Source organism: Penicillium subrubescens, assembly GCF_028828155.1.
Source record: "Penicillium subrubescens strain IBT 31985 chromosome Unknown utg000001l_segment0_segment0, whole genome shotgun sequence".
In the NCBI taxonomy this organism is placed as follows: domain Eukaryota; kingdom Fungi; phylum Ascomycota; class Eurotiomycetes; order Eurotiales; family Aspergillaceae; genus Penicillium; species Penicillium subrubescens.
Window position 1 is genome coordinate 1,347,840 of NW_026643151.1, and position 26,688 is coordinate 1,374,527.

Here is a 26,688-nt window from a genome sequence, read left to right on the forward strand (position 1 = left end):
GCCAAGTACTCCTAAAATGCGCACTGGATTGCAACTAACCACTCCTAAAGCTCCAAGTCTCACTTTGCTTCTTCAAATATAAAGCTATTTACACACATCCAACGCCCTATAGGATACTAATATTTAGTGGTACTTTTATTCCAATGCTCTTGATTTTAATAGCGTACGCACTTACTAATAAATATGCGAATATTTGCTAGTTTTGTGGATACTGATGCTGTCGTCGGCGTATTCCACCACTCCGCTGTCAATGTTGTCAACAATGCACCTGGCAACGTGGAAATGGAAGAGGCCATGCCCACCAAGCATGCACCCTAGATGTAGGTAGGTAGGTGACTAGGCCAAAAAGCAAATAAACTCTCAACAAGCAAGGCAATGGCAATGACCTCCAGTTTTCAAAGTAGCCCCCTTCTCTGTTACTCTATCCATCTGTTATAACCCCGGACAGCTCGATTTTGTCTCATAGCTTAATCTCTCTAATGACACCGTTTCGGACAAGAACACAAAGCCCAATTTCACCAACAACATCGCAATATGATAGCGAAGCCCTCATCCGTCCTGGATCTTTTCCTGGCACAGGCTCGGCAGCAGCCGAGCGGAATCGCAGTTTCCAAAGCAGGCGTGAATCTGAACTATTCAGCGCTTGATCGTGAATCGGACGCCGTCGCTGAGCTGCTACAGCACCGCGGTGTCGTCTCGGGGGATATTGTCCCCGTCATTTCATCGAGATGCTTGGAGCTGCCTGTGTGTGTCCTTGCCATTCTCAAAGTCGGCGCCGCTTTTGTCCCCATCGAGGCCGGCACCTGGAGCCGCGCGCGCATCGACGCCGTGCTGGCTCGGCTTGACTTCAAAACAGTAATTGCCACCGGCGACGAAAATTATGGAGTATCCATGATTCAAGGTGTCGAGCTCGGAGATGCTATCCGGGCCGCTCGCACAACGGCCACGCCAACACAGCCTCGTCAACGATGCCTTGCGCCTCGTTCTATGGCGTACATAATATTCACCTCGGGCACCACTAGCACGCCGAAAGGAGTGTGCGTCGCACATGAAACTCTTCTGAATTGCGTCGCCCCGGGGCATGAGGATGCGCCGATAAATTTCGGCGTACGTCCTGGAGACACAACCCTGGCGCTCTTCTCCATCGCCTTCGATAGTGAGTAGATGGCTCCATCTCCGCGAACTGACTGTTGCACATCTGACCAAAGCCACACCCTCACAGTCTTTTATGGTGCTCTATTCAACACAATATGCAATGGTGGCCGTTTATTATTCTCCGAAACATCCTCCTTCATAGACGACGCGAAGAACTGTACGATTCTACCAGCCACTCCTGCGCTGCTCTCAGCCATCGCAGATCCATCGACGTATTCGAACATTCGCACATTATTTATCGGGGGTGAATCTTCACCGCCGAGTCTTATAAAGAAATGGTCAGCCCATAATCGCCAGCTGTGGAATGGCTACGGCCCTACTGAAACTACCATTTCCTTGACCATGGGAGAACTACGACCAGGGCGTCCCATTACTCTCGGTACACCAGTCAGAAATAGCAAGCTGGTCTTGCTAAACCACAACTTGGAAGAGAGCGATGAAGGGGAGATTGGCGTCATGGGATCAGCGGTCTTAGCCCTTGGCTACTACAAAGATCCGCAGAAGACGGACGAAAAGTTCATCCACTGGCGCGGCAATCGACTATACTTGACTGGCGACTTGGCCAAGCGGACAGAGGACGGGCTAATATTCCTCGGTCGGAAAGATCAAATGGTCAAGAACCGAGGCTTTTTGGTCAATCTGGAAGCCGAAGTTGTCCCTGCAATCTGCTCCCAGCCTGGAGTCGAGTCAGCCGCCGCTGTCATGCACCTTCAGCGCCTGGTCGCTTTTATAACACCAGCGTCACTTGATGGGACAACGTTACGACAAAACATGCGCTCAGAGTTTGATTCGTTTATAGTACCGGACGAAGTATACTCCCTTGATGAGCTTCCACAAACCACAAACGGAAAAATCGATCACAGGTCGCTACTCCAGGAGCTGAGTCGGAAGAAACTACGTCCGCCACCGATCCAATCCACATCTACGGGCATTCTACTGGCCCTCGAAGAAGCCGTTGGGCAATGTCTTGAAATCCCAAGTACGTTTGTGGATGTGAATAAGTCCTTCACTGGATTAGGCGGAAACTCACTGCTTGGAATCAAGCTGCTTTCGATTTTGCGACAAAAAGGGCTGACAGCGTCAACAATCGCACTTTTCTCACTACCCAGCCTCGTGGAAGTTTCCAAAGTATTAGAAGTCATCGAGGATGCTGATGGTGTATTGGATTTGGTCCCCAATGTTGGCGTTTCTAGCTTGAAGCCGAGCCACAATGAATCCTCAAAGGCTTCATTTGCCATGACAGATGTCCAGAAAGGAATCATCAGATCATCATTAAAAGAGCCGTTAACCGGGTATATGCTTGTAACGATATCACTACATGCATCTCAGAACGACATTGATGGAGATGCCCTGAGTAGGGCATGGGAGTTGGTTTTGGCAGATTATGAGTTATTTCGCTCCAGTTTCGAGCCGGCAAACGAGAGTTTCACGATCTCAACAACATATGTGCATGACTGGAAGACGGCATTTTCAACGAAAGCTACCATGCCAGACGATATTGCGCGCGAATCTGAATTACTACTGCAGGCGGCCAAGTCAAACACCAGGGACGGCAACATCTTTACACCAGTGAATGCGTTTCGACTTATTTTGTCCCCAGAAAAATCCTCTGTTCTGTTATGGCTCATTCATCATTCGTTGGTGGATGGTTGGTCCGTCGGAGAAATTTTGAGCCAAGTCAGACGGCAGATGGACAACGATCGTCACGAGCCACCGACAAAACAATTCTCGACATACTCGCAGTCTTTAAGCGCATTCTCAAAAATTGCACAAGGGAAAGCAGAGAAGTTTTGGACCAATCGACTCGAGAATGTTACGGAGGGAACAGCTCTCAACATTTGGAACCCGCTCGGCCAAGCCTCAAAGGCCGGAGCTATTGCGGACGAGAGCATCAGCACTGGCCTGTCCTTGGCGCAGCTCAACGTCGGCGCTCAATCGCTCGAAGTTTCATCTGCAGTAGTTTTACATACTGCTTGGGCTGTCTTACTCAGCAATTACGCAGACAAGGATGAAGTCGTTTTCGGCAGCGTCTTCTCTGGCCGAAGCTTCCCACGGGAAGATGTTGCCGAGGTTGTTGGGCCGATAATAAATACTTGCCCTTTTCCGGTCCGTGTCTCCGAATCTGGCAGCAAGTACGATGCACTTCAAAGTGTAAAGGAAGTCCTGCTCGGGATTGCGGACCATCAGTGGTCTGCATCTGCGATGCTCCAGCAGTTAGCACCCGGAACAATGTCCCGACTCTTTCAAACTGCCCTCTTCTTAGAGTATGATTTGCCAATGAACAGTTCTGTTGCTGGCAAGCCCGAAACCAAGTGGGACATCAATAAAAGAGGCTGGCCAGAATTTGGACTTACGCTTCAAGTCCAACAGGCTGCTGGAGAGATCATCCTGCGTGTGGTTTACGATCCTGGCGACTACCAAAAAGACTCCATGTCTCCACTTCTCCATCACTTCCGAAATATTTGTCTTGCATTACTGGATCCAAACGTCTTGCAATTGAAAACAGTCAAGGACATGATGCTTACTTCCTTCACCCGTCTCAACCTGACTCGAAACTCGCCTTTGCTCTACAGTCCCTACTCAGGGTCACGGAGTCTAAAGGAGAAGTTCGAGCATGGTGTGAGATGCTGGCCGGATGCTGTTGCCATTGAGTCCAGCGACGAATCATACACATACTCTGAGCTGAATTGCATAAGCAATTATGTGGCCAGGGTCATCTCCGAGCTGGCAGGCCCAAAGCAAGTCGTGGCTGTGCTCGCAGACGGGAGCAGATACTGGTTGATTTGTGCCCTGGCAGTTATCAAAGCTGGAGCCATATACCTCCCTTTGGATACGAAATTACCTAGTGAGAGGATGAAGAGTATGATACGTACTGCTGGCGTAGTACTATGCGTCTATCCCAACTCAAAATGTCACGAGCTTCGCTCATCGCTTCCGGGAGCTCACTTGTTGGCCGAGAAGATTATCCATAATTTCAACTCATTGGAAAATCGGATCGAGGCGCTGGAAAGCACAACAGACATAGATGATTATGCTTACGTCATGTTTACGTCCGGCTCTACTGGCACTCCAAAGGGGATCAAGGTCACTCATAGAGCAACTCTTTCGCACTTGTCTTTTGAGCCGGCCAGACTACATGCCCGACCAGGCAGACGGCTCGCGCAAATGTTCTCACCAGGATTTGACGTGAGCATTGCGGAAATATTTGGCACTCTTTGCTATGGAGCAACCTTGGTTCTCAAAGATGACGCAGACGGGCTCGCCCATTTGAGCCGGGTGAATGCAACCATGGCGACACCTTCCCTTCTGGCTACGCTGCCCCCTGACAAATTTCGGAACCTCGACACAATTTATCTCATTGGTGAAGACGTACCACAAGTGCTATGCGACTCCTGGGCTGGTGGTCGAACTCTGTACAACTTTTACGGGCCCTGCGAATGCACCATTGCCGCGACCTGGACCCAGATTGAGCCGGGGAAGCCCGTTACTATCGGAAAGACGGTACCTCGAGTCGGCGCATACGTGCTTGACAGATATAAACGGCCGGTTCCTGCTGGAGTGATTGGCGAGATCTGCATCTCCGGTGTACAAGTCATGGAGGGCTACATCGGCACGGATGCAGAGGCCATCACCAAGAGAGCATTTGGCCCAGACCCTTTCGACCGCAATCACCGCATGTACAAGACGGGCGATCGCGGTGCTTGGACATCGTCTATGGATCTGAAGTTTCTGGGTAGAGTCGATCATCAAGTCAAGGTTCGTGGCTATCGAGTGGAACTTGATGAGATTGAGAACTTGATCCGAAACGCCGACGCCAGTGTCAGTCGTGTGACCGCCATGGTTGTCCAAGACGCTATATATGCTTTTGCTGTACCAGAGACCGTAAAGGAAGGCGATTTAATAAGTAAGCTATGTCGACAGTTGCCCACGTACGCTGTACCACAACGCATATTCGCACTCCCAAGTCTGCCTTTCACTCCGAACCAAAAGCTGGATCGAAAAGCTTTGGGTACCATGGTCACGACTGCACCGAAGATTCAGAAAAAGAATCAAACCCTCACCCCAATAGAATCGCTCATTGGGCAAAAATGGGCTGAAAGTATCGGCCTTGAGACTCCAACTGGACTGGGACCGGAGGATGATTTCCTGGCCATTGGTGGCAACTCTCTGCGCCAGATTACCGTCGCTCGGCAAGTCTGCGCACATCTCGGCCAAAATATCCCCCTGAGTCTCTTCATTCACAATACAAAGATGCGCACACTCGCCAAGGCAATAGAAACCCACACGGCAGGGCAGCAGAGGAACGGTGGTGTGGGATTCGACCTGTTCACGCCAACCGCTCACAACGGGGTTTCCTATCTTGAAGAAATGCGATACCACAAGCATAACAGCTCCACAACTCCATCAGCCCTCAATGTCGCCTTTGTTGTCACATTTTCTGGGGATGTCAAGACCAATTTGCTGATGCAGGCAATCAAGAAGGTCATGTCAGCGAGCGATATCTTCAGGACATGCTTTGCAAGGCAGGGTGCATCGCTTCGGAGAAAGATTTTACCGAAAACACCCGAGGTGATGCACGAGGAGCTTCATTCAGGCAGGATAGTGTCTGCATTGGTAGACTTGCCTTTCAACCTCGAAACTGGACCGCTCACAAGAATTGCAATGATGGGAAGCGGCCAAGTTGTTCAGGTCGTCTTCGTACAGCATCACATCATTACCGACCAAACTTCCGTCGCCCTTTTCTTCAGACAAGTGGGCGAAATATACTCTGGCCTCCTCTCTGGGACGGATGTTGTCATGAAACCCCCTCGACCATACGCCGACTGGGCGCAGTGGAAGAATCGTCGACTTACAGAACCCCCGACTACAGAAGATGTAAACTTTTGGAAATCCCATCTGCGCAACGTCTCCAATCTGGTGCATCGTTGTCCTCAGCCGCCAAAAACTCTCCAAGATGCCGCGCATTCCACAGTGGCAAGGCTCAAAAAGCCAGCGTCGGCCGCAGCTTTGGGCTTGTTTCTAGGGGTGACGGCAGTGGCCTGGAGCCGTGTTTTCAGTGTCGACTCTGCCGTTATAGCGATCCCGTGGATTGATCGCGCAGAGCCAGGCACGGGGGACATGTACGGAATTTTCCTGGATGCACTGCCCGTGTGTATACGGTCAGCTCGAACACGTAACTTGGGCACCATTGTCACTGAAGCAAGTGCGGCAGTGAAGTCAGTTTTGAGTCACGCTCTCCCCTCCCCGCAAATCCGGCGTATTGTTCAAGAAGAGTCACTGTTTGGCGTGGTGCTGGTGTACAACAGGATGCAGGACCAAGTGTCTGCTGGGCTTGATCTACAGGGCGTGTCAGTTACGAGCGCGGCGAAGCGAGCGGCGGGTGCCAAATATCCCGTGCTCATAGAGTTTACCGAGGGCGAGGATTTTATAAGCCTTGAGATTGAATATTTCAAAGAGGCTCTAAGTGCCAAAGCTCTAAAACAGCTTGAAGAGGAGCTAGCCAGTCTGTTGGAGGAAATAAGTCAGTAGCAGTCTATTTTACAATAAAGCTGTATCAGTTTCATGACAGGAGCAATGAAGATAATTGGCAAAGTTAGTGCTCATTCAGGGGCCAAGACAGCTATACTGTTTAGCCGAGAGAAGTAGGGGAAACGGGTCCCAAGTGGTCTGATTGTCTCGGACACCAGGTGTATCGTATGAGGTCGCATAGAAGGGTGGTCTTGCAAATTGGGATTCCATCTGCAGCTGGAACCCATTGAGGCTATTCTTGTTCAGTAGGATAAGAAAAGATGGCGTGTCAGACGGTGCCTTGCGTTTGCCAATTAAAAATAGCCCATGCAATGATTGCTGTGCCATCTTCGGTCCGGGGGTCCGGTTGAGCGTCTGAGGGGTAAGATACTTACACCCCGACACAGCCCGACCCCTGACGCAGCGGCGAATGAAAAGCCTGGGTCATACCGATTCTTGTCAACATCAGATAAACGAAGCAGGCCAGACTACACAGGGCTAGATGGTTCGTCTACGAAGAAGAGAAGGAAACGCAAAGATAAAACTAAGGGTGACCATATTGGGAATGATAATATGCAGAATGGAAAAGACGCTGTGGTAACTCAGAAAGGTGGCACACCTGTCCCGTATCCTCCAACGAGTGAGAAACCAGCGGAGATTGCCCCCTGCCTCCAGCTTCAGGCTCTCTCCAACCAGCCGGCCATCCCTATAAACACCCAAAGAATTGAAACGGTTCTGAACAGGGTGCCAGATAGTATCCTGGAAAACGTACAATTGTGTGCGGTTGAACGATCAGCTTGGAAGGTACGGGCAAAGGTCTGCACAGACAACTGTGACAACCAGGGTCAAGACTATTCAAAGCTTCGTCGATGAAATTATCCAGCTAGACTATTCCGATGCTATCTAAGCGATCAAGCAAGAAACCGCCTTTTCAGCCAGCAAGAACATCCAGACTCGGTTTGAATAAATTGTTGAACCTCAGCCGAGAAGGACATAGAGAAATATATTTACCTATATACCATGTGTTTATGGACATTTGCATTGGCCAACGGTTTCCATCGACCTTGCTCAAGTATCAAATACAAATTATACGGGACTATCTAAGACCCAGATTATACTACACAGGAACGAAGACTTCATACTGGAACAATCTCACAGTCAGTCCAATGAGAAGGCACGATATTGCGGATCCAGAGCATGAGTTCCTGGATTCTCAATGTTCCGCTCGCGCGCTGTGTGGGAGCGGGCATGTTTATGCGATACGTCCTAACTTCGGCACATGGCAAGAGCATGAAAACATCATTAACTTCAAATGGACAAACACACGAATGTTAGCTGAAAACGGCTAAGTACGTATGAGTACATCAATCAATGCGGTATAGGGGGGTTACAGTACATCGCTCGAGGTCCTTGCTTCCAGAGCACCTAGCCTCCGTCTTATTCTTACTATAGGTTACAGTATGTTTACCGTACTTCTCTTGTTGGCTACTGCGGCTCCGTGAAAGTTTTAAGTTGTTGGAATAAGGAGCCCTCCGTAGAGTCGGTGTAGATGTGACGTGATGCAGCGTGGGCAGCGAGGCAACCCCAATAAAACCCCACCCTATATTCTGAGCTTGCTCACTCCCGACTTTGGTTATATTCGATACCACGAATGCTAGATGATGCCTCCCAATGACGACGGTCAATAAAGCCTAAATTGGTATGGTCAATGATATAGGTGGAGAAGTGGCTTTAATGAATCATAAAAATCGCAAGCAGGCCAGTGGTGTTACGCGGAGCCGACTGGTCACTGCGAGTAAGTGCAGATAGGGCAAGAGTTACCTGGGTCGTTATAGTAAGCTGGTACATTAACAATATGTGCTGAGACGGCTGGTTCCGGCCTCATTGACACAAACCTCAATTCCAAGAGTTTCAACCATACTGTTGCTATGCAAAGCCTAAAACGGGCTTGAGCCCTTTTGAGTATCTTCCAGAACGTGCCAGGGTGCGTGCGTGCCAAAAAGTCAGTCTTGAGAGTGAACTGTGAAGCGTAGAGTACTAAGGACAGTAACCAAGTAACAGTGTGCAATTGATTGTGAAGAACTCAATAAATGATGATAAATGAGGGTCCTTAAATATCCAGTTCTTCCTTGTGGTATCGATGGTAGATGATTCTTGGCAAGATCTACACGTATACCTATCTACACCTCTGGGGCTCTACCGCCATAAGTCACGTGCGGGCTTATCGTCACCTAGTGTTGTGACTTGTGTCGCAATATCCGCACGAGCTAAAAATAAGTGAGGAAATGGAAGGGATGGTAATATAGTAAAGCTCACGCTGCACGTAGAATAGAACCTTTCATGATAGTGCTCGAACATAGTGTCCGGAGAAGGTCACCTCAGTCTTGCCCCATACTCTAAGATTTGACTCCGTGTTGGTCCCAGTTCTCAATAGTCGTTTTGATAAATTTCGCAGGCAAGTCCGCATCTAGCTCCGCCAACGGACATTTCCAGGCATCCGCTACCAATTGATTTGGATGATAGAGATCTGGACAACGAAGCTGCCACGCTGCCTTTCCAGATGAGGCATTGGGCTCAAATTGAAATCGAAAGTTCGGACTATGTGAAAGCTCGTACAGCATGTACTTCAAACGGGGCATCAGACGAGCTGCGTTGCCTAAAGAAATTAGGGTTCGGTGGAAATGGTCGTTGTCAAAAATCGGGCGGGAAATTGTTCCTTCTTCCAAGTCACAGATAACCCTCTCCCAGTCCTCGATTTCGTCGATTTCTATTTGGTCTTCGGGTATTGGATGTACAACCCACTGGCCTGTATAACGGAAGTATCAGTAAGACCAACTAAGCAATATCTAGCGTCTGCAAGTTCACCGAGTTGCAATTAAAGGGCCGAAACCAAAAGTGGATAGCGAGATATTTAACGCACCTGAAGGAAGCCTTGGAGGTACTCCAGTCAGCTCTACTACTTCCAATGAAGGCCAGTATAAGGACTGGGAAGTCGACAAGGGATGGTTTTCTGTATCCAGAGGAAACAGAACGTCTGGTGCGAGCGATAGTTGGCTAATCCTTAACTCTCTGAGTGATAGACTCAGACCTAGGATGTTCTGCGAGAGAAAGTCGATAGGCGAACGAAGCACATTCAATCCCGCCATCATATCTTTCCAAGGGCATTCCATCTCATTGAGAAGCTGGAATGTTCTCAGACTACGTGGCATCTTCACAAGACCGTCGGCCAGAGCTATCGAAATATCAGCGTTTCGGCTCGCAAAGTAAGTACCTTATCCAAAGTAGATATTCCTCTGACCTTGACGCCTTGCTTGGATATATTCAATGTGATCTGGACGGATATACTCATCGAGATTCAATATCATCTGAGTAAGAGTGCTACAGCGCTGAGCAATTTGCAGGGCCGATCCGGCCCATATTCGATGGAAAGGAAAGTCATCATCAAAGCAAAGACGGTCGATACAGGCGACATCCGGGAGAAAGGACGCTGCGTTGTCTAGGAATCGTGCCCGGTAGACAGGGACTGACTGCGTCCTTCCTTCCTTATAATCATAGCAGTATTCGCCTGCGATATCCCAATCATATGTGTGAGGCTCTATTCCGGGTTCGCGACCTAGCAGCGCCACCTCAACCGAAAGGCGCAGATAAGGATCCCACCATTTCAGCGTTTTGAAGAGGTCCAATATTGCGGACTGAAATGCAAGATCATTCTCATGACGAATGTTGTTTTCGACTTTGTATCCTTTTCTTTTGCGAGTCTGCCAATCCGGGAGATCACTAGGAACCACAATGTGGTAGCTCAAATGTTGGATCAAGGCTCGCCGGGCAAGTCCTTTCCCAGAGGTCACGTTCTGAAAGTGACTCAACGACATAGACCTCTCACAGTCATCTTTGCTGACTCCATCAGCACTTATCACGTGGATCGGTCGGGAGTAGATTAATGCCTCGAAAGCCACCTGCCACTCACGGCATACTCGAGTGCATATAACCAGAGAGGCCTTTGCGTCCTGCAAATAAATCGCGATCAAATGCAGTATCTCCAGGGGAAGATGTAGCCCCATGCTGGAATTGGGGAACGTAGCCTCGGTTGCTCTTGGAAAGAATCGTGTGAGGTTGTTAGAAAGGCAAAGAAACAAACGGCGTTCCTACGGGGGGCCACAAGTAAATTTTGCTATCGTAGTGAGCCAAGAATCCGAAAAACAAACCCTCAGGGGTTCGCCCCCGCCCCACGCGACTAGAGGACTCCACAAGACCGAGTGTATAAAGCTGCATAGAGGAGCGGCGTTTGGCCCTTGGAATCTCCAACTGCAAGGTCTCCATTGTTGTTCAAGAATTGGGAATTAAGGTCGCTCAGTCCAAAGTGGGCTGCGAGGTGCATGTTCGTGACCCCACTCGGGCATTGGCTCCAGTCTTCATCGTATGAACTGTTAAAGTACCTGCTTCCGAGTTTTCGAATGAAGCCAGACATAGCTCGGTTTGGTGCCGCGCACCAAAAGCGGGATTCTCGTATTTGCGTAGTTCAGCACATCTTCATCAACTGCCCTGATCTCCTTGGACGGATATCCTTCAATGCGCTCATGATCTCAGAAACAAAGCGCGAAGCTGACTGGCAAGTCATTCTGTAGCTTGAAAAGTTCCGACAGTAGTTGCCGTCGCTCCTCTGGGTTCGAAGGAAGATGCTCGTCAAGGCCGTCAACAACGATAAATATCTTCTTGTATGAGCGTGCCGTATGTGATAGTGCAGAGGTCATTTTCTCGTGATCCAGGGCTGTCCAATCAGCTGCGAGTCTTTCTTTGTAAGGGTCTTCTACATGCGAACATAGCTTCCCGCTGTTCCTGTACGCAAGCTGTCTCAGAAGATTTGATAGCAGGTCGTCTGACTTTTGCACATGCTGAGATTGGTAGCTGCAGAACAAGAATGCAACCTTGACGTCGGCATCTTTCCTAAATGTGGTGTTGAGAAAGTGGATCACGATTGAGCTCATTACCGTCTTACCAGCTCCTGGAATGCCGGGACAGATCAAGACTTGTTTGGGCGCAGATAGCCAATGTTGGAATTCAGGCAAATTTAACAACCAAAGCCCTGTGCCTTCCTGACGCATCTTGAATGCCAACTTTTGTTGTACACTAAAATCGAGAGGGCTGATTCAGCCAAGGATATTCTTTACTTGTCCTGTCATGATCACGGCTTTCATTTTGGAAACATCTTCGGAAACTATATACAATAATCAATAATCGGTTCCAGTGCTGATCTTTCACCGAACGGTCTCGAAGTTCGTACCTTGACCAAGGACATCTTTAGCGGCGGAGGCCAGGTCAACCTCCTTTGGCAGGACATATTGAAGAACCTCCTTAGCGCATCCAGCCGCGGCCGCAGCAGCATAAGCATGCCAGCGATCATTTTTATGAGAATCAGCGCAGTCAGAAATCCCTCCAATGATTAGGCAAGGGAAGTTGTTCATCAATCCAGATGCCTCCATTTCCAAACAAATCGCATTGTGCGTCTGCTTGAGTTCCTCCCTGGTAGGAGCATGCTTGATGACAGAATCACCAGTAGCAATTGTCCATAGTGGATACTTGTCTTGGCGTGGTTCTCGAGATACCTCCTCCGAGGGATCACATCCTTTGCATGTCCGACCAGCGGAATGTTGATAGTGAGCATCGAATAGGCGATCTGTGTCCTGAGCCGGCCGACGGTAACCAGCCTTTCGCATAATCGGATGCTTCTGCAACATAGTGTCGATATAGTGTGAGATATGGGTTTCGCGTGTCATATGTGCTGCCTCGAGCTGAACAAGGGCAGAGCTTAGCGATCTGGGTGGGCGGTTCAATATTGAGATGCGCTGAAAAGAGCCGTCTGCGAGACGCTTACCAAAATCATAGACAACGACACCTCCGCTCTCTTTATCACTGCTGAAGACCACATCGCCGAGTCGACTATCATTGTCTTCATCTGGAATTCCAGCACCAATTCCTACCAAAAGGCCAATTCGGATCTTAGGGAAGGTAGAGACTATGTCTCCTGCGACCACTGCGGCGGATACTGAGCTAATCTGATCGTTAGGCAAACAAGCGACGACCACCTTGAAATTACCGACTCTTCCAAGAAGATAAGCATTCTGATCTGCCTCTGCTGTGGGAGTCTGCGGGGCCCCGTGTTCCTCGTCTAGCGTGCCTTTGGCTACTGCCAACTCGATTGGAAGCGCACAGATCCATCCCACGGTGTATTGGTCATTGGAGAAGGGTGACTGTTGGAGAGTCTCCATGGTTGTTGATCTTGCCATGTCTGTTTTCGCAGAATCGGATGGAAGAAACAGATCACTCAACTAGGGACACTTGAGGTCCTTCGATCTGGGATATTGTGAATGCAACAGTCAAATAGTTGCTTGTTCTCGCACTCAGCTCAAGCTTTGATGGCGCTTGTAGACAAGCTTACTTACTTATTCCAAGAGAAACCCGTCTTACAAAAGAGGGGTCGGTCGACATAGATCTTTCAGCCTCATTATGCCACGGACTGACGGACACCAACGAGGATGCGATATTAAGCGCTGGGCATTTTGCCCTGCCCCAACTAAAAACACACCAGCACATATGAGGCAATTAGCGGCTGCTGGATAGGAAAATCCGAGTGCAACTAATCAATTACTTGTTAGCAGGTCGCGGTTCCTTCGCCACAACTGACTGGACTATCGAAATTAATTGGGCTTTGGGTTTGAGGTTCAGAAAAGCTCGAACTGTAACGAAAGGCCATTGATCATTTCAGAGAGGAGAAATCGACAGACTTCTAGAGCATCAGAATATTGTACACAATTCACGCCAAACAAGAGGTATTATATACACGGCAGAATCTCAGAATCTCAGAAACAATTCGGACCTCATCAAGAGGTAGCGTTTTGTTTCGTCTCCTCCTCGGCCTTCATCTCCTTCTCAAGGGCCGCAAAATCGCCCTTGAAGGAGTCCTTCGCGGGTTCAAGTCGAACATCCCAGACATCCTCGCTACTGGGTCCAGTCTTGTATTTGATAGCCTTCTTCTGGTTATGTGCGCGGATGGCTTTCCTCCGCAAGTCATCCGACCATCCGCGGGTCTTCATGCACAGCCAGAAATTATCCCAGTGCTCGCTACAGGACCGGAGCTCTCCATAGCGATAGACATTGACGAATTGGCCACCAAAAGATTGACAGAAGAAGGCGTAATCGAATGTTGTTCGGCAGGACATGCTGTCTGCGTAGAGGGATTCTGGGGCGATGGAGGAGGCGGGCTGTGCTAGGGGTGCGCCGGTGTCGGGATTGGCTGGTGCAGTAGTAGAACCATTGAATGATTCTGGACCTTGCCTTTGGTTGCCGGAGAGCTCAGCATCGGCTTGTTGAAGCTCAGCGAGGATTTGCTTGAATTCAAGATCGGCTTGTTCGTCCGGGGACATTTGCTTGGGCGGTGCTGCAATCTGAGGTGTTGATTCGGGGACACTGGTTGTGGGGAGTGTCTCTTTTGGTGTATCCTTTGTAGGACCTGAATTCCATAGCCAGCCCATCTTGGTTGTTTGTTTTGTGAAAAATAACTTGTTCGCAACGACAGCGATGCTGTCGAGACGCGGTTTTCGAACGATAATCAGATAAGTCACGTGCTTTGTCTGATAACGATCGACAATCCTTATCGATAAGAATGTCGCGCGACGTCATTCACCAGCGGCCGAACGAAACCTTGACACCCTTGACATTCTTCAACTCCTGTGCCTGGCCAGATGTGCCATAATTGAGATGAGGCATGCACTCATTACGAGAGCCTATACGGCTGCAAGAGCTTCACCATGGAGCTCTACCGGCCGGGTCTACCACCCTTCTATTCTGGGATGGAGAGCTGCTCCACTTGGACGAACCTCACCAGTCAGCATACGTTCGACGTCATCCATACGGTCAGGGCATATCAAGCTCAACCAGAATGAAGGCATTCTCTACGTGAATAGTGAGTCTCAATAGATGCAAGTGGAATAAATTTCATCTTTTGCTAATCAGTAATCAGACATCTTCCCACAACGCCTGCAATGGTTCCTGCGGGGTCCACTCAGTCACATACAGCCCCTCGAGGGGACCTTAAGAAGAATCAACAATCCAGACCTCGCGGCGTCAGACCCAACATCTATTGCACAGCGTGCTTTGCCAGCTAGCCTTGGCCTGGAAATCAAAGAAGTGGTTCCGCGATACAAAGAAGGAGGCGCATTCATCAAATACTCCCGGAAGCCTGATATGAACGACGAAGACGTCAGAGCAGCTGTGCAAGACCATCTGAGCAAGAACCCAATAAAACCATGGTACAATCCATTCCAGACAGCTGAAATTGACCTGGTACAAGGCAGACCTTGGATCGAGGATTTGGCAAGGATCCCGAGCCAGTCCTTGAAAGTTGAATTTTTGCCGGACTCTGCAGAAGGCCGAGCTGTGGAACTAACACAGGAAGCTCTTTATACGCTTTTCCGTCCCTTTGGAAAGCTTCTGGATATCCAACCCCAGCCCAGTGATTCCAAGGTCGAGCCGAGGTATGCCGTTCTGCGATTCAGCCGGCCCCGATTCGCAGTGATGGCAAGAAATTGCATGCACGGGTATGTGGTGCGCGAGGCAGAAGGAGGTGGCAAAACTGGAACCCGCTTCAAGATTAATTATGAGCGAAAGATCAAGCTGTCTATGATCAAGGACTGGATTGTCAACCACCCCCGCATCGTGATTCCTGCTATCGCAGCCCTGGTGGCGGCAATCACAGTAATCATTTTCGATCCGATCCGTACATTCTTCATCAAAGTCAAAATCAAGTCCACGCTTCATACCGAAGATTATCCAGTCGTGCAATGGGTTCGCAAACAAGTCAGCAAAGCCAACAGGATGTATTTTGGAAATCGCCGAACGGATCCACGAGGGCTGGCTGCTATCTGGGAAGACCGTCAAAATGATATTTCGCAGCTGCAAGCGTGGTTAACCGAGACTGTTGAAACCTTCATCGTCATACACGGACCACGCGGCTCTGGAAAGCGAGAATTGGTGCTGGAACAGACGCTGAAAGAGCACAAATACAAACTGGTCATTGACTGCAAGCAGCTTCAAGATGCTAGAGGTGACACTGCCAAGATCTCTCGAGCTGCATCTCAAGTTGGATACCGACCTCTCTTTTCCTGGATGAACAGCATCAGCAGTTTCATCGACTTGGCTGCGCAAGGAATGATTGGTACCAAGGCCGGATTTAGCGAGACTTTGGACGCGCAACTCAGCAAGATCTGGCAGAACACCGCCGTCGCTTTGAAGCGGGTAGCACTTGAAGGTCGACGCAATGAGGACAAGGATGCAAATATGAGCGACGATGAATATCTCGAGGCACACCCTGAGAAAAGACCTGTCGTGGTTATCGACAATTTCGTGTATGACTCGGAAGGTGACATTGTTCTTGACAAGCTCACCGAGTGGGCAGCCGGCTTGACGACGGCGAACATTGCCCATGTGATCTTCCTCACTACAGACTCGTCGTTCTCGAAGCCTCTGAGCAAGGCCCTTCCAAACCAGGTATTCCGCACCATCGGTCTGGGCGATTGTTCCCTTGAGGTGGGTCATCGCTTTGTGATGAGTCACCTTGATACGGAAGCAGACGGCGGTGCCGATGGCGCTAAAGAAAAGCCGACACGCAATCTGGCTGGCTTGGATGACTGCATTAAGGTCTTGGGCGGCCGTATTACCGACCTCGAGTTCATGGCACACCGAATCGAGGCTGGAGAGACTCCACAAGGTTTGTTCACTCCGAATCACTTTTACTGTCCTATATTTACTTACATATATACAGCTGCGGTGGACCGCATAATCGACCAGTCAGCCTCGGAAATTTTGAAGATCTTCATTCTGGGCACAGACACCGTCACCCCTCAGTGGACTCGCGAGCAAGCCTGGCACTTGATCAAATTACTTGCCCACGCCAAGGATGGATCTCTTTTGTACAACAAGGTCCTACTATCAGACTTATTCAAAAATGACGGCGAGGCTACTCTTCGAGCCTTGGAGCAGGCCGAATTAATCTCCGTCGGTTCTGTCAAGGGCTTCCCACGGTGGATCAAGCCTGGCAAGCCGGTCTATCAAGCTGCTTTCCAACGACTGATCGAGAACAAGACACTTGAGGGTCGTCTTGATCTGATGATTCTCGGACAACTCATCGGGCAAGAGAACAAGAGCATCAGCAAGTACGAAGAGGAGCTACAGGTGCTGGGATCACTTCCGAAGCACCCTCGGGAGCTGACATCTCGCATTGAGTGGCTTCTACGCAAGATCCAGGGCTCGCAAACTAAGATTCTCAAGTACGAGAATGACAGTGCAGCTTTGACTAAGCTGCTGCAGAGCGAGAAATAAGGTAGTGGCTTTGCTTGGTGCTCTGCTTTGGAAACCGTCAAGGTTGCTTGTGTATTCGAGTTCGATATGTTTGTACATAGGTGCATCTCCAGTCAAATAACCATTTCCGACCTTTTCAGCAAAATCTCTTTTGCATATCACACCCTGTACTGGTAGCTCTACGGCCTACTTAGCGCTGGCTTGCTTGGATAAACACTTTCCAGTCTCGATATATAACACAATTTAGACTTGTGAGTTTGCAGCACCTTCAAAATAAGTGTAATAACCTTATTCCCATCGTCGAATTATATTCTTATTCGAAGAAAGTCGACCAATAATAATTGATAACATCTCAGAAAGATATGGCCATTTGTAGTACTGTCTTGATATACAGAAGGCGGTGAAGACTGCAACATTGAACCTTCGGCTAAAAATAGACAGGCCCCCTTCAGGCGATAACTTCGTAAGTATCATCCGAAAGGACCGCGAGTGACAATATTTTGGATATGTCAAATAGAGGAACAACTTGATCTTCTCATATATCCTCTTCCACTCACACCCGAGCCTGTGTGGGTCCGAAAGGAGCAATCAAACCCGTGTCTACGGACAGCCAACCCGACATTGTTTTGCTGTTTCCTGACGCAGTACGCCGATCACAAAAATGGCGACCTACGATATCTCAGCTCATGGAGCGATTCAAGCAGCAAGAGATGGATTATCTGAGTTGACCTGGACCACAATCTTTGCTGTTTTCGTTTTTTCTTGCATCGCCACCCGCGTCATCTCGGGTCTCCGGAGTCGCCAGCGTGTCAATGATCCCGCAGAGCCTCGAACTTCACGATTAGCGCCTTATTGGTTTCCATGGGTAGGCCATGGGATTTCTTTCTTGTGGGATCATATGGGCCTTATTGGGTCATTCCGGTTTGTACCAGCATCCGTATCATGAAAAACCTTCAACGACGTGCTAATCAAATATACAGAGACTCTATGGGCGAGTCTGTATTTGGCGTCTATTTGCGCGGTGAAACCCACGATACCGTCGTCTCGCCATCAATGGTGAAAACTATTCTTTCTTCACCAGACGCATCAAGTGCCCCTTTGCTAGATCAAGCTCTCCAAAACGTCTTTGGCGATCGCAGTCTCATCCGCAACTTGCGCTTGGCGGGTAACCAAGAGATCAGCGATGGTGTATCTGGAATTATGAGCCGAGAGCCATTCATCAGCGATGTCTCGACCGCAATCATCAACATGCTGCAGCGCAACATGCCGAACTTGGTGACCTTTAGCCGCAGTCCAGTTGACCAATTCCAATGGGAACGCGATGGCCGCGTCTCCACATCTGAGGAAAACCAATCAACCTGCGAGGCCAGGCTCTTCGAACTCATCAGGGGCTTTGTTGGTCAGAATTTGAGCTCATTCCTCATGGGCGAGGCTTTTGTTGAGAACTTCCCTCTTTTCCTCACAGACCTCTGGACCCTGGACAAGAATTTTGTCCCATTATTTATCGGCCTGCGTCGATGGGTGCCTACTACGCCCAATATCTCCGCAGGATTCCCAGCGCGCGATCGACTTCTCCATATCATGTCGGTCTTCTATCGGGCATTCAGCGCCTGGGACGACGGGATCGACCCCGGAATCGAACTCCGCGAGCTCGACGACGTATCCGAGCTGGTCAAAGAGCGCATGAGAACATTCCGCAAACTGGAACTCTCCCCAACCGCCAGTGCAGCAGGTCATCTATCTCTATACTGGGACGTGATCGAATACACATCCAAGATCACATTCTGGACAATCACGCACATATTTGCGGATAGCGAACTCCTCAAAGAAATCCGAAAAGATATTTCCAAGTACGTGAAATCATCTCGACGAAGCCGCCAGGAAACAGGCTTCCCATTCGAAGAGCCGCCCAGACTCAACATGGACCTTGACAAGGTTCTCGACTCATGCCCTCTCCTCAAGGCCTGCTACTACGAGTCCGTCCGCCTGCATTCTGCGGGCATTTCTTTCAGAAAGCTCGAGGCTGATATGACTCTCGCCGAGTCTGCGGAAGATGCGGCCCAGCCGCGTACGTATAAGCTTCGCAAGGGTGAGAATGTCATTATGCCACATGGTGTTTATCACAATGATCCGCAGCGGTTCTCGAATCCAGATCAGTATGATCCTCTTCGGTTTATTGTGACGGATCCTGTTTCCGGGGCTAAGCGGGTTAGTGCTGCTAACCTTGCGCCGTTCGCGGATGGATTGTATGGGTCTAAGAATAATGCTCTTAGTGAAAGGGCTATATTGGCGTTTACTGCGGGTATTGTTTCGATGTGGGATATCACTTCTGTTGACGAAGGTGGGCTGGTGGTTCCTAAGAATTGGACGACGTGGGGAACTTTCCAGCCTGCGAAGGATGTGAAGGTGAAGATAAAGTTGAGGGTGTAAGATCTAGATACAGTCAATCGAAAAGTGCTGTTTGAATTGAGAAACAAGATAGAAAACTTGTCTCATCTTCTAATTACTATATCATTTGCTTCACTACTCTTCTTAAAGAGGCAGCTAAAGCCTTATCGTAGAATACTGAATATGTTCATTCCAAGTAATACATCAGACAGAGGGTATAGTACACGTTGACAATAAAACAAGAGAGGCGATTGGAGAGAGATGTCGACTGCGATCTCCATGACCCAGCCAAAGATTATTCAAAGAGAGGCGGAGGTGAAACAGTGGTAGACACAGGTTATCCTAGTGTTATGAAGGTTTTCCGTATGATCCAATGAAAGCTGCACTCGAAAATGAGTATCAATCACATCATTTTGGTAATACCAACTAGGGATCAGCTTTATGAAGCGTAAGCATAGATTCGAGGAGCCGAACTCGTGGCAAGCTTATGAGCGCCGACAATGATAATCTGCGTGACTGGGTGCCGACCCATAGTTCTCACAGGAAATGGCTAGCCCCGGATTTGGCGTTGGATCAAGAGATTCGCGAGCCTTACCAATAAGCCAGTCAGTCAACGTGACAAACTTAGAGGTTCGGTCCCAGCCCTCCGCTTCATCAGCATGCTCGATAGTATGCGTCAAGATACGACCCTTTTCGTCGAACGAAAAGATGAACAGCCCAGTGAACTGTCCCTCTTTGGAGAGTTTGAAAATGGGTTCTTCGCCACCGAGGAGCACACTGAGTCCTCTATTTGTCCCATTCTTCGAGGACGAGAGGTGACTCTGTCCCGGCGTCAAGCCTGCTCCTGCTTTCGACGTCTGCGATGAGCCCGAGCTGTCGCTCTGCGCTCCAGATGACTTCTTCACATCGTGGAACGGCCGGCTATCTGTGCGCGGCTCTGTTCTCCATCGTACGACTAGCCGTTCATCGCCGCAGTCATGTTGGTCCTCGTGCTTCGGGTCGAGAATTGTCCCCGCGCGCACGATGCGCTCGCTCAAGATTTGTAGTTTCACGTTTCCCACAAGTGGGACGCTACTCCATGCTACAGGGACAGTCCATAGCGCAGCGCGGTACAACGTGCGTCCCTTGACGGTGGGGAGATGTGGGTGGGTTGACGGGAAGAGGTGGAGGTTAACGCTCGGCGCGAGGATTTCTGGTGGAAGGGTATTGTACAATATTGTCGGTAGTAGAGGAGATAGTGTTCGTAGCGCTGCAATTTGCAAAAAAGCTAGTTAGCAACACAGCGACATAGACTGAGAGGTAACTTCCTCAACACTCACTCTTTCCAAGCTTCAAGACCCGCTCATCCGGCGGTTTGTGGTCATTATTCCCAGGACCGCCACCTAGCCCATTCAAATCTTTGCGTACACCAGTCGGCGAGAAATATGCTGTAGGAAGTGGCACTGTAGACGGCGCAGGAAGCCAAGGGTCATTCAAGATGCCATGACGCGGATGTGCGAGGGTTCTCCGCGGCGAGGAAGTGACCGAGCGGCCCGCCGCTCTTGATGGCTGGAGCGCCAAGCGAAGGGAGCGTGAATGCGATGGCAGCTTCGGCATTCTGCCTTGCAGTGAGCAGGTGAGCTCGAGAGTGCGATCATGCCATGGAGTTGGGTTCGTTGGAGGAGAGTGGAGGAGTTGAAGATGCGGCTGGTCGAGATCTCCGCCTTTCCGGTTTCTCGATTTCTCGTCGGGATCTGCGGGCCAATCGTAGCGCTTTTGTATACAATGTGTTATCGTGTGTACAAAAGGAGACTAAACTGTGCTATTTACAGCGTGCCAATGGGGATAATTTTACAAGAAGCGAGGCAAGTCAAGTTGAGAATGCTAGCAAATCCAATTTTGCTCAATAATAATGTATCAGAATGCTCTATCCTTGGTATCCCAACACCAGTCCCCAGCTCAAGCCAGTTCATCGTCATCACCCATACCCATTATTCGTCGCTCCGCCATATCACGGATCTTATCTTCCAAAACACCTCGGCCATAGCGCTGTGCAACTTTGGCGGCCGCCTCCATCATCTTGCCATTACGATCATTCATCATAGTCACCAGTTCAAGTGCCTTCATACCACGCTCTTCGCCTTCTCTGCATTCGACGGCCAGCATCTGAAGAAGAGTCTTGTCAATCTCCAGTTCTTTGCGCGCCAACTCGGCACGTTGGCTAGCGGTGGCATTCGTAGAGGAAATGAGGTCTCGGAAGAGCGAGAGAAGGATGTTTCCACGAACGAAGCTTTCTTCGAACCGTGAGCCATCGTTGGCTGCATCTTCGTGGTCGGGGTCTTTCGGCGGGTTGCTGGAGACGGGGACTTGGAAGTCGAATTCGCTGAGTAGTGGTCGCGGGAAGTATGGGTGTTTGTCGCCACCCTTGAGAATGATACAGTGGAATTTTTGTTGCGCGACGGCAACGGGCCAGTAGGTTTCTTCTTTGCGACCGCCTGCAAGACGAGAGAGCTGCTTGGTGTCTAGGAGAGGTACCCATCTGGCTTGGCCGGGCGTGCGCCAGTGCTGAAGCACGACCAGGACACCGGTCGAGTCGTAAATGCACGGGTCCTGGAGCAAGGTTAGCGTTGTGTATCTCGCACTCTTTGTAAATAGAACGAATCTGTATGTAACGTACTCCTGTGTCCGAGAAGAAAACACTTTGCAGCTGCGCTCCCGTGGGCAGGGCAACGACATCCTCATTTTGGCAGATCTCGTCACGCTTGACATTTTCAACAGTGTATTGCAAGGTTGCATGTCGACCATCAGCTCCGATAGGTCCATTTCCGATGGTCATGATGTAGTCTCGCCAAGCAGCGCAGGTCACAGCTTGACTCTTCTGTCGGTACACTCGGAAGGGAGTGCCAAATAGAGTATATACGCGCACGTAGTCCTTTGTTGTCACTGCAACGATATAGGACTCACTCAGAGCCAGAGCTTTTATGAACAGTCAGTATAAGCATATTGTAGAGAAGCTCGTATCGTGAACGAACCTCGAACCATCTCTCCCTCGGGCAATTGTGTTCGCCAATCTGCTCGTGCAGTCCATGTCTCATGTGGCCGATAGAAGATTGTTGCAGGGCTACCATCAGATGGGTTGTTGGAGAAAAGAGTGCCGTTCTCATCTGTAGTCGGTTAGTAACAAGAAAGAATCACAGTTAGGATTGATTGTTACTTACTAAGACACGCCTTGTCATATTGATATGGGTCGGTGAAATGGAAGTCCCGATGGAGCTCTCGATCATAGAACTCTACGGTCACAGTGTGATGTGTTTCTTGGTCGACAGTCCAGACGGCACCCGTCAGGTTCAAGCCTGGATATGTTACCAAATGTGACCCTCAGCGCCAAATCAGTAATACATACACAGATATCTTCTGTTGCCAGCCCACGGCGTACTGCCTGGCTGAAGTGGTGGATGAGCCTTGGGTGGCAAGGGAGTTGTGTAAACACGTTTGTTGTCGGGCCCGTCTAGCTCATCAAGATAACCATTTGGTCGCTTGCCGAACAAATTGAGCTCCTCCGCATAGCCGGCTCCATCGTCATCGTCGACGAAATCACGCATATCCTCATCCTCGCCCAGGATATCATCGAGCGAGTCGGGCGAGCCTGCCCGTACTGGTCTCTGAAAAGATTCTTTAGAACGCTCCGCCAATGTCCGTGGCAGATTGTTGGAGATCTCGGTCAAAGGTCCCGGGAATATAGGCGCAGCCTGGAGCGGCTTCTGCAATTGGGACTCGTGGTCCTTGGGGACAAAATTGTCGTAGATGAACAATTCTCCATCCGAGGTAGTGAACGAGAGAGAGTTCTTGGTAGGGTGCCAGGCGAGGTTAAGCACGTTTCCAAACTCATAGCGCTGGATGATCCTTTGCGTTTTCGTTTCCCAAAGCACAATCCTCCCATCAGCTCCTGCAGATACGAGCATAGTTCCATTGGGGGACCAGCTCAGCGAGGTAATGTCCCCACTATGACCACCCGCAAAGCTCTTCTCCTTCTTCCATTCCGAGATCGAGTAGATTGAGATATCTCTGGTGGCCTCTGCAACTGCGAATGCGGTGCCGTCTGGGTGCCAGACAGCCTTGGCTGTCGCCTCCGCATCCGGCTCGAGCTTTCGGATGACTCCATCGAGTTTGCGGACCACCTCTGGTTCCTCGTTGGTCAATGAGTAGACATATAGAATACCATCTGTCCCTGAGACTGCCACGTAACGCCCATTGGGGTCAAATGTGACGTGCTTTGTTCCCTTTCCTTGTTCCCGCAGGTATTTGACCTGTGTCATGTCCTCGATTTTGACGACCTTGACCGTAAGTTCGCTGAAGGAGCATCTCGTTAGTGTCTCCCTGCATTTGGAGGGTTTCTTTCAGAATGACACTCACTCGCTTGCAACTGCAGCCCACACGCCATCACGAGACACGGCAATGTCTCTCACTGGCAAAGCGCATCGAACAAGCAGGCCTCCCATTTTCCCCGAGACCGCATCGTAGGACCAGACAGTTCCATCCTCGGCACCCAGCAGAAGCGTTTCATTCTAGATCAATTTGTCAGTTCTCCCACATCATGGTCCGTCCAATTGCCTGTCGTCGTACCGTGGCACCGATCGCGAAATGTCCATCAATGCTCCCATCAACCGTCTTGGGCTCTCCATCCTGGTCGACAGTGTAGATTCGAATAGCCGAGTTTGAGCCACCAGTGATAACGCGTCGTCCATCGGGGGTGTAGGCCAGCACCGTCGTTCCTGGGGTGTCTAGATCGCAGCAATCAAGGTGTCAGTAGAAGATATTGCAGGACATTGAAAGGCGCGGCTTACGGGCTGGTCGGCCCCGAGGGCGAAGGGGATCGAAGCTCATTGCGAGAAGATGCCCACCCTTTGAATCTCAATCAAAAAAAGGTGCAATCACGATCAGAAAATCCGGGGCATGTCCAACCCCTCCCTGTAGTGTCGCAGTGTCCGGGAGTTGATGATCGACTTGTCCGACGGAGACGCGTTCGCGACGCGCCGCGCGAGGGATTTAACCCGATTGGGAATTAAGTAGGGTTCAGGGCATGCCACCTTATACTTGCATCTCTATACCTCACATCTTCGCATTGATCATTTAATTGAATCTTATTTCATTCCGGTCTTATCTATTTCTATGTTCAACTCACTGCCCCGAAACACCGTTGGCAGTGAGAAAGTCAAAGTCAGTCCCCTCATGCGCTTGGTTCACCGACCGCTCATACAAGCCCCGATACCCTCTTCTCTGCTGCCTCGCTCGAACTGGTCCCGATTCACTTTCTAAAATTTGCTTTCGTTCCTCAATCCGAGATTTTAGGATCTCATCTGAGACGTCAAGATGAAGTCTTCGATTCTCGAGATCGCAGGTAATAAAGTCACCCGTCTCGACTGCTCCAAACGGTGACCCAGGCAGCGCTGCTTCGGGTGAGATATGGAGAATGATCGTACCGCCAGCAGTACCCGACATACGTCCATCAGACAAACGCAGCATATCCTTCAGGCCTGCTGCAGCCAGTTTCTTGGGAATTGGAATCAGGCCTGCTTCAGGCATACCCGGATTGCCAATTGGGCCAATACCCTTGAGAACTAACACGCTGTCCTTCGTGACCGCAAGTTCTGGATCGTCGATCCGGAGGGCGAGATCCGCGGAATTCTCAAACACCACCGCTGGGCCCGTGTGTGAGAGCAAGGATCGATATTTTGATGCCGATGCTTTGACCACTGCACCATTAGGAGCAAGATTGCCATAGAGAACGGCCAGAGAAGACGCGGGATAAAGAGGATTCGAAAGTGGTCGAATGATATGCTGCTCGAAGGAAAGACTCTTGGTCGAGGCTGCATCCAGAACTTCCCCTAAAGTCTGCCCACTGATTGTTTTCGCAGACAAATGAAGCAATGGCCTGAGAACTTGTAACAGCGCCATCATACCCCCTGCATTGTGAAAATCGTTCATGTAATTATCTCCACTTGGCTTTAGATCGATCAATAGTGGTGTCTTCTTGCCAATCTCTTCAATGGTTTGCAAGGTTATCACTCCTTGCAGATCTGGATGTCTGTTGGCGATAGCCAATAGATGGACAACAGCATTGGTTGATCCACCTATCGCTTGCAACACAGTAATCGCATTCAAGAACGACTCCTTGGTCAATATCTCCTGAGGCTTCTTATGAGCTTTTGCAACCGCAACTGCGTTCGCCCCAGTCTCCTCCGCGATTCGCAGTCGAGCAGAAGACACGGCTGGGGCAGATGCACCTCGGAGAGGCATCATTCCTAGCGCTGCAGTGACGCACGCCATGGTGCTGGCGGTTCCCATAACGCCACAGGTGCCGATCTATCGAGTGTATCTGCATAAGTCTTCGGTCACAGAGATTAAGAGGCCTTTACGTAGAATGAGTAGGGGAGCATACTGTTGGTGCAAGCTCCTCATTGATAGCAGCAATCTCTTCAACATCAATTTCACCAGCCCGAAATGCCGCCCAATTATTACGGCAATCAGTGCATGCTCCGATCCTCTGACCACGATGACTACCCGGTAGCATTGGGCCTGTGATCAGCGGGAGAATCGGCTTATTAGCTGAAATTCCGCCCATCAACTGCGCGGGAACAGTTTTATCACAGCCTGTACAGAATGAGAAAGTCAACATCATTATACAATCGCATCGACCTCCAAAGAAATACCACCCATCAAGTTCAAGAACAAAATTTACTCACCTCCAATCATAATACACGCATCCAAAGGCTGCGCCTTAATCATCTCCTCAGTATCCATACTCATCAAATTTCTTAAAAACATGCTCGTCGGATGAGAAAACGATTCATGAACACTAATAGTCGGAAATTCCACCGCCAATCCACCATTTAGGTGCACGCCGCGTTTAGCAGCTTCGATAAGTTGAGGTACATTGGCGTGACAGGGATTGAAACCCGAAAACGTGTTGATAATGCCAATAATGGGTCTGGAAAGGGCATCTTCGGAATATCCCAATGCTTTGATAAATACTTTGCGGAGGAAGAGAGAGAAGTGGGCGTCGCCGTAGGATGTTAGGCCTTGGCGGAGGCCGGAGGTGGATGTTATAGGGTTGTCGAGGTCGTAGTCCCCATTGGGATTGGGGTCAGCTTCGGTCATGGTGAATTGACTTATATCGAATGAAGGATGACTTGCTTTGTCAATCCCTGTGGTTGTTTGTGTTAATTGCTAAATAGTCTGTGCAGGCTTATATATGCCCATTTCCTGAGTGGATGGTGTCATTCGGCCTAACTCCGACCGGATATA

At 49.8% G+C, this 26,688-nt stretch overlaps 10 protein-coding genes across 10 annotated transcripts; 3 read left to right on the forward strand and 7 right to left on the reverse strand.

The window, feature by feature from the left end:
• Positions 1-534: 534 nt before the first annotated feature.
• N7473_000401 (uncharacterized protein) lies at positions 535-6,684 on the forward strand (the record flags this gene model as incomplete). Its single annotated transcript, XM_057146341.1, has 2 exons — positions 535-1,156; positions 1,223-6,684. The coding sequence occupies 2 exons, from the start codon at positions 535-537 to the stop codon at positions 6,682-6,684; spliced, it is 6,084 nt and encodes a 2,027-aa protein (XP_057014227.1).
• Positions 6,685-9,059: 2,375 nt separating this feature from the next.
• On the reverse strand, positions 9,060-10,724 carry N7473_000402 (uncharacterized protein; the record flags this gene model as incomplete). The annotated part of the gene is made up of 3 exons (XM_057146342.1): positions 9,060-9,469; positions 9,584-9,895; positions 9,962-10,724. 3 exons carry the CDS (start codon positions 10,722-10,724, stop codon positions 9,060-9,062), a joined length of 1,485 nt encoding a protein of 494 aa, XP_057014228.1.
• Positions 10,725-11,246: 522 nt separating this feature from the next.
• On the reverse strand, positions 11,247-11,765 carry N7473_000403 (uncharacterized protein; the record flags this gene model as incomplete). The annotated part of the gene is made up of 1 exon (XM_057146343.1): positions 11,247-11,765. The coding sequence occupies one exon, from the start codon at positions 11,763-11,765 to the stop codon at positions 11,247-11,249; it is 519 nt and encodes a 172-aa protein (XP_057014229.1).
• Positions 11,766-11,918: 153 nt separating this feature from the next.
• On the reverse strand, positions 11,919-12,929 carry N7473_000404 (purine and uridine phosphorylase; the record flags this gene model as incomplete). Its single annotated transcript, XM_057146344.1, has 1 exon — positions 11,919-12,929. One exon carries the CDS (start codon positions 12,927-12,929, stop codon positions 11,919-11,921), a length of 1,011 nt encoding a protein of 336 aa, XP_057014230.1.
• Positions 12,930-13,541: 612 nt separating this feature from the next.
• N7473_000405 (EMI1 family protein) lies at positions 13,542-14,192 on the reverse strand (the record flags this gene model as incomplete). Its single annotated transcript, XM_057146345.1, has 1 exon — positions 13,542-14,192. One exon carries the CDS (start codon positions 14,190-14,192, stop codon positions 13,542-13,544), a length of 651 nt encoding a protein of 216 aa, XP_057014231.1.
• A 226-nt stretch (positions 14,193-14,418) lies between these two features.
• yme2 (uncharacterized protein) lies at positions 14,419-17,037 on the forward strand (the record flags this gene model as incomplete). The annotated part of the gene is made up of 3 exons (XM_057146346.1): positions 14,419-14,623; positions 14,681-16,426; positions 16,481-17,037. The coding sequence occupies 3 exons, from the start codon at positions 14,419-14,421 to the stop codon at positions 17,035-17,037; spliced, it is 2,508 nt and encodes an 835-aa protein (XP_057014232.1).
• Positions 17,038-17,488: 451 nt separating this feature from the next.
• On the forward strand, positions 17,489-19,497 carry N7473_000407 (uncharacterized protein). Its single transcript, XM_057146347.1, has 2 exons — positions 17,489-17,937; positions 17,997-19,497. The coding sequence occupies exons 1-2, from the start codon at positions 17,678-17,680 to the stop codon at positions 19,444-19,446; spliced, it is 1,710 nt and encodes a 569-aa protein (XP_057014233.1). The 5' UTR covers positions 17,489-17,677; the 3' UTR covers positions 19,447-19,497.
• A 392-nt stretch (positions 19,498-19,889) lies between these two features.
• Positions 19,890-21,000, reverse strand: N7473_000408 (uncharacterized protein; the record flags this gene model as incomplete). The annotated part of the gene is made up of 2 exons (XM_057146348.1): positions 19,890-20,653; positions 20,724-21,000. 2 exons carry the CDS (start codon positions 20,998-21,000, stop codon positions 19,890-19,892), a joined length of 1,041 nt encoding a protein of 346 aa, XP_057014234.1.
• Positions 21,001-21,342: 342 nt separating this feature from the next.
• Positions 21,343-24,267, reverse strand: N7473_000409 (WD40 repeat domain-containing protein; the record flags this gene model as incomplete). The annotated part of the gene is made up of 8 exons (XM_057146349.1): positions 21,343-21,993; positions 22,061-22,359; positions 22,416-22,547; positions 22,602-22,736; positions 22,787-23,733; positions 23,797-23,948; positions 24,007-24,164; positions 24,228-24,267. The coding sequence occupies 8 exons, from the start codon at positions 24,265-24,267 to the stop codon at positions 21,343-21,345; spliced, it is 2,514 nt and encodes an 837-aa protein (XP_057014235.1).
• A 294-nt stretch (positions 24,268-24,561) lies between these two features.
• Positions 24,562-26,541, reverse strand: ilv3C (putative dihydroxy-acid dehydratase; the record flags this gene model as incomplete). Its single annotated transcript, XM_057146350.1, has 3 exons — positions 24,562-25,746; positions 25,823-26,034; positions 26,127-26,541. 3 exons carry the CDS (start codon positions 26,539-26,541, stop codon positions 24,562-24,564), a joined length of 1,812 nt encoding a protein of 603 aa, XP_057014236.1.
• Positions 26,542-26,688: the final 147 nt, after the last annotated feature.

Coding starts and splice junctions, on each gene's coding strand:
- N7473_000407 (XM_057146347.1), top strand. CDS start 17,678: ATGGCGACCTACGATATCTCAGCTCATGGAGCGATTCAAGCAGCAAGA. Junction 17,938..17,996: donor GGCCTTATTGGGTCATTCCG/GTTTGTACCAGC, acceptor TCAAATATACAG/AGACTCTATGGGCGAGTCTG.